This window comes from Mustela nigripes, chromosome 12 (genome assembly GCF_022355385.1).
Source record: "Mustela nigripes isolate SB6536 chromosome 12, MUSNIG.SB6536, whole genome shotgun sequence".
Taxonomy (NCBI): Eukaryota; Metazoa; Chordata; class Mammalia; order Carnivora; family Mustelidae; genus Mustela; species Mustela nigripes.
The window spans coordinates 818,698-824,925 of record NC_081568.1 but is presented as its reverse complement, the minus strand read 5'-3'; the positions used below and the strand labels follow the sequence as shown (position 1 = coordinate 824,925).

At 62.3% G+C, this 6,228-nt stretch overlaps 1 protein-coding gene across 1 annotated transcript in view; it reads left to right on the top strand.

Annotated features, from left to right (window-relative positions):
• LPCAT1 (lysophosphatidylcholine acyltransferase 1) overlaps positions 1-6,228 on the top strand; it is a 44,135-nt gene that overhangs the window by 16,440 nt on the left and 21,467 nt on the right. Inside the window, exons 2-3 of the mRNA XM_059416833.1 lie at positions 134-276; positions 5,909-6,123. Of these exons, the coding sequence (XP_059272816.1) occupies positions 134-276; positions 5,909-6,123 (358 nt within the window). The remainder of the gene's footprint in view (positions 1-133; positions 277-5,908; positions 6,124-6,228) is intronic.

Genomic DNA, 6,228 nt, shown 5'->3' with positions numbered 1-6,228 from the left:
TGACCTGGGCCGGCTTCCCACGCGGGGCGCGGAGGTCGGGCTCCGTGGTGACCTGGGCCGGCTTCCCACGCGGGGCGCGGAGGACGGTTCCGTGGTGGCGGACTCGGCAGTGACCTCAGCTCTGTTGTTGCAGGTGGTGCTCATGTCGCTGACGCTCTTCCCGCTGCGGCTGCTGCTCGTCGTGGCCACGATGCTGCTGGCCTGGCCCTTCACGTTCTTGGCGTCGCTGCGCTGCGTGGACGGGGACCCCGAGCAGCCCCCGGCCGCCTGGCGCAAGTGAGTCCCTCGTGGGCAGCCTCTTGGACGTGGCCCTCCGTCCTCCCACAACGTCTCCCATCCGGGAGGCCGTGGCGGGTCGGGGTGGCCGGTCCCGTTCGCTAGCACCCGCTGCCCCCATCCCGCTCTGAGGGGTCCTCCAGGGTCCCGCAGGCGACGTGGCCGCTTCCGCCGCGCCCTCGGCACCGAAGCTCCCCACGTGTTCCCACGCCCCCAGCCCCCGAAGGCTGCATGTCAGCCAACATGTGTCCCGTGTGCCGGTCTGGTCTCTATGGGCTCAGGTGTCCCCTTGTCCCCCCGTGGACCCAGAAGTTCCCTTGTGGCTACGTGTTGAGTAGCTGGAAGGCCACATTCTGAATGCATCTTTTCTTACGGCTCATTTGAGAGCGCGCGTGTGCACGTACGTGTGCGCACAAACAGGGAGGGGCAGAGGAGGAGAAAGAACCCCGAGCAGGCTCCCTGCTGAGCCCAGAGCTGGGTGCGGGGCTCCGTCCCAGGACCCTGAGACCATGACCTGAAGCAGAGCCCTGCGTCCAACGCTCAGCAGACCAGGTCACTGGGCACCCACGTTCTGAGCACACCGTAGCTGGAGACACAGCGTGGGCCTCAGAAGCTTCTCTCAGAGTGTCCCCTCGCTCCTCCGTGAAGCTGCTCGTGAACCAGAGCATCCGCCGTCGCTGAAGAAAGCGCCAGGAGGCAAGGACCCTGATAAGTATCTCTGGCGTCTCAGAAGTTGTCGTTCTGTTGAAAGCTGCCCGCTGTCCGCACCTCTCGTCACCCTCTTGGGGTCCTGGAACAGTTGACGCAGGAGCAGAAACGGCAGCCTCGCGCAGGGCTCCCTCTCCCCAGGCCACCCCCGGCCGCTGCCCGGTTTACACACAGTTTCACTGGCGCTGAGCCCCTCGGACACAGACGCTGTGTGGCCCACAGAACCCAAAACATTTGCTCCCGGCCCTTCATGGGCTTAGCAGATGGGCTCAGACCTCCTGGGCCTAGGAAGCGTCTGGCCGGCAGGAACACGGTGCCCCGCAGAGGCAGGTGGGACCTGGCACTGGCCCTTGAGGCTGGTTCTGTGGACGTGCACCTGCCCTGGGCACACGTGACCGTCACACGTGCAGCAGAGATGGAATTTCGAGTCATGGGTTTGCCCGTGAGCTCGAGCCCGCGAGGAGTGTGCATGGCCCTGACCGGGAGCCCGCACGGTGGGTCCTGGTGTGCACCCCTCCCTGTGTTCACGTGCTTAGACCACGTCAGAGTCCAGTGCACCACGGTCTTCCTCCCTGGGAGACCCGAAGGCAGGCCGTGATCCGTTCCCATGCCAGCTCCAGGGTGGCACCTGGCCTAGGGGTGCTAGCACGTGGGTCGGGAGTGAGGGAGTGAGTGTAGGGGTGAGGGGGAGAGGGACTGAGTATTGGGAGAGAGAGTGGGCGTGGGTCAAGGGAGGAGAGAGTGAGTTGGGGGGCCGGAGAGGGGGAGGGGCGGGTCCTGTCGGCGGTGGCCCCCCCAGGCGCTGGGGACATCACCGGCTTCCAGTGCTCCTTCTGGCTTGTTCAGATTCCTTAATTCTCTGTGACGGACATGCTTTACCTTGAGGATTTTCTTAAATGTTTTAATCCTAAAATATGAGTTTAGTGTCAAATATATAATCCAGCAAAATAAACCTGGACCAGACAGGAATCAGAATTTCGGTCTTGCTAGTTGCGGATCTGTAGCTGGAGAATTTTTGACTGATGACGGATCTAAGAGTTCGGGGTCTGGTGATAGGGCGGCCGTCCCTCCGGCACTGGTCTGCTCCCCTCCTCTGCTCCCTCCTGCCTGGGCTCCCTCCTGCCTGTTCACGCACCCCCTGCGGATTCTCTTTGCCAAGTGCGGACTCCGGGCTGGACTCCGTTGCCCCCGGGCCGGCTCCGTGCAGCTCTGCTGGGCTCGGTGGATGATACGGGGGCCGCCAACTGGCGCCCACGGCCCGGCTCCCCAGGTGCCGCGTGTGCCTATAGTGTGCGCCCGAGCGGCAGACTTCAGGGCAAGATATGGACGCGTCTCAGGGTTCGTGAGAGCTCTGGGTGTCTGCATGTGAGGGGACCGCACAGTGCTGTGTTCACGTGTTTAGGTTGTGCAAGCCTGTGTACATGCCTGTGCGGGTGTGCGGGCCTGTGTGCAGTGCCTTCCGTGAACACGTGTGTCTGTGTGTGGGGGCGAGTGTGGGCGTGTGCATACATGCACGTGTGTGAGTGTTGTGTGCATGCAAAAGTGCATCATGTGTGCAACCATGTATGTGCACATCTGTGTCCACGAGGGACACGTGTGTGCGCGCACACGGATAGACAGGCTGCTGGTGGGGCGCGAGCCATACGCCCTCGAGGTCTCCGTGCAGCAGTATTTTTCAGGAACTCCACGCGCTGCCCTGCCCTGGGTCAACAGAGTGCCTTCAAGGAGAGCAGGGTGACATGTGCCTGACGCGGGGACCGGCGAGGCGGGCGGAAGAGGGCTTCGGAACAACAGGTTTCGGCGTCCGCAGGCTGGGACGGAAGAGCCCTCGTGGGGTCCGGTGGGAGGCGCGGGGCCGCGCTGGGCAGGGCCGGGCGGACCGGAGTCGGTGATGTCCCGGCCGGGAGGATTTGTGCTGGAGGCGTTCGTGTCACTCAGACGTCTTAAGATAAAAGCCTCCGGTTCTCGATGAAAGGAAGAATGAGACAATCCCACAAAGACATATACTCGGAGTTCCTTCCAAACAACAAATGACTGTACACCCCAGAGCGTCTTGCAAACCTGACCAGCGGCCGGCAGTGTCCTCTGGCGGCTGCCCCTCGGCTCACGTGCTTAGAGGGTGTCGCAGCTCCGGCCACTGGAACCACGTGCCACAGGCTGGGGGCCTAAACGACAGAAGGTTCCGGAGGCTGGCAGTCGGGAATGCGCGTGCCGGCAGACGGTGCCCCCTCGCTGGGCTCCCCTGGCCCCCAAGGAGAGCTCTGGGCTCCCTCCTGCCAGGAAACCAGTTCCCTCGCGCCGTGACCTCATTTAACCTTCTTTCCAGCTACAGTCAGACTCTTGCTTTGCCTGTATTAGTACAGAATGGTGAGCCCTGAGCCTCCCAGCTCTGACCCCCTCTTGGTCTCGCCAGCTTGCTGGGGTCACGCTGTCCCCCCAGAGGGTCCCGGAGCCCCCGGCTCCTCACATGTCCCTTTTCTGCCAGGTGCAGTGCTTTCCTGCACGCTTTTTGGGCATGATCTATCTCCGGGGCCTGGTTTGGGGGTTTTCTTTCTTTTTTTCTCGTTTTTCCCTCCCAAGATTTCCTGGAGTGTAGGTTTTGTCTCAGAAAGAGGACAAGCAGGAGAAACTCAGGTGCATTTCTGAATGTGTCTTCATGTGTCTTCGCTCTCCCCTCAATGCTGATGGGGAGCTGGTCTGGGCAGAGAACCACGGATTCCAGATCTTACGGCCCCAGAGTCACAAAGCTGCCGGCAGCTTCGGCGGTGCTGCTCAGGGAGTCTGCTTGGTACTCGCTGCGAGTTGGGGACCCTTCTCTCTTCCCCCCGGAATCGGATCAGTTTTCCAAGGAAATCGTAGGAGTCTGTCGTCTTGTCTGGAGTTCGTTCTGCTCCCTGCAGAGGTGCTGAAGGTCTGTCTGTCTTCAACTGTAAGAAACTGTTCTCTTCCTGTCTGCACTGCTGACCTTTTTCTCCGGCACGTTCCGGAGACCTCCAGCCTCCCCGGGAACAGGCTCCTGGGGGCCTGGATACTGGATCGCTCAGAGTGTGTTCTTATTCTCGGCCGCTCTTCACGGCGCCCCGGCCCGGGTTCCGGAACAGCCTGAGGAGAGCGTGGACGCCCAGCCTCCCTTCTGGTACTTGTCACTTCATGTCCTCACGCCAGAGTCTCTTCTCTGCCGCATGGCTGGTCATGCTGGCGTCTCGGGTTCCAGGGTGCCCCCCGGGTGACGAGCAGGGGAGGCAGGAAGGGCCGGCAGTCCCTGCTGGTGCGTGTGGATTGTCTCCCGCGTCACCGCTCCTGGGAATTACTCCGTGAGCCCCTCGGGCTTGTCACTGGCCACCTCGGCCACGGATGGGCTGACGGAGGCGGAGGTGTCAGGCGGGCTACGGTCCACGCAGGCATGGTTCTGAGGCCTGTGTCCACGTGTGCAGGCTGCAGGGCCTCACCGGGACTGGGACTCCTCCAAGCCCCCCGAGAGTGTCCTTGGGCGTCCGAGCCCCCGAGAGTGTCCTTGGGCGTCCTGTGCCCCCGAGAGTGTCCTTGGGCGTCCGAGCCCCCGAGAGTGTCCTTGGGGGTCCTGCGTCCACTCTCTGCTCCCGTTTCTGTTTCATGCGGTTTGGCCTTTGACCTGGGGTGGGGGTGCCTCTCACGGGCACACTGGGATTTGGTCCACACTTACGAGTGGCTCCCTCTGTGTGCCCCTGACTCTGACTCCCCCGGGCGGCTCTCGGTCCCACGGCAGCCTCCCCCAGGCCTCATTTCTCCTTGCGTACCGGTGGCTGTCTCGTGACTTTTGTAGGAACGTGTTCTTATGCAAGATAGCGTGTGTGCCGAGGAGTGTATTTAAGCATACGCGGCTGGACAGATGAGTGCGCAGCTGTGGTCACGCCCGGTTCCGGAGACGGCGTCGGAGCCCGGCCCAGCATCTCGGCATGCGCCACACGGTGACTGGTCGCCGTGCACGTGGGGGCCTCCTGCAGGAGCTCCACGAGGGGCACAGGGCTCCTCTGGGCTCAGCCCCCACTCAGCGCCATTGGGCCTCCTCTTCTGGAATTCTCTTGAGACAGTTTTGAGCCCCATGGGGGTCAATCCAGTGAGGTTTCGGGCTCGTGCTTCTGTCAGGCAGTCTAGTTGTCTGCGTGACACGCGGCCACCCTTCTCCCTGGGCTGCGGAGCTGGCGGCCCGGGGCCGCTCGTGGGCGCCTCTGTGCGCTGTCAGGGATGTGGGTCCTCGCCCCTCTGCAGCCAGCGCAGGTGGTGGGAGGGTTTACGGGTCTGCTCGCTCGCACGTGTGAGAACAAGTAGGAAGCTGTTCGGTTAATCTGGACTGGCGGCTATTTAATTTCCCACATTTATCATCCATCGAGTTTCGTCCAGACGAGGGTTGCTTTAGCAATGGGGCATCGGGTCACCGATTCCCAGACCTCCTGACCCTCCAGGGCAGGGACAGGAGTGGCTCGGTCTCAGCCCCAGCGTCACCCCCTATTTTAATTACGTTCTAGATAGTTTAATGGGTTTGTTTCATGATGAATCACCGTCCGGCGCTGGCAGCCCCAGTGGCTCCCACGTGCCGTGTCCTTGCTCTGCTGCACAGCTCTGGACTCCGCGTCGTCCTCGTGCTGCTGTGTCGTGCCGCGGTCAGCACTTCTGTTTTCTTGGACAAATTGATAAAAAGGCATCCCACGGCCCGTCTAGTAGAGGGGAGGGGAAGCTCAGCATCTCTTGTTTTCTCTCCTCCGGACACCCCAGTAGCCGCTGTTGGGGGTCTGGAGGGGCCTGGAGCGCCCTGGCTGACCGCCGGAGGTTGGCACTGAGCTCCCAGCGTCCCTGTCCCCACGGTCGGCCTTGCACTGGCGAGCTGAGTGCGGTGCCCTAGAGCCCCAGCTCCGGCCTGGCGTGACCGCAGCACTGTCTCTTGCAGGGTAATGGATTTCCTGCTCAAGGCCATCATGCGCACCATGTGGTTTTCCGGAGGCTTCCACTGGGTGGTCATGAAGGGTCAGCAGGCCTCTCCGTCAGAAGCCGCCATCCTCACGCTGGCTCCACACTCCTCCTACTTCGATGCCATCGCTGTCACCCTGACGATGTCGTCCATCGTGATGAAGGCGGAGAGCAGAGACATCCCGATATGGGGAAGTGAGTGAGCCCCCCCGGGAGTGGGTGAGATCCCCCCCATCCTGCTGGGGGTGAGTGAGACCCCCCATCCTGCTGGGAGTGAGTGAGACCCCCCATCCTGCTGGG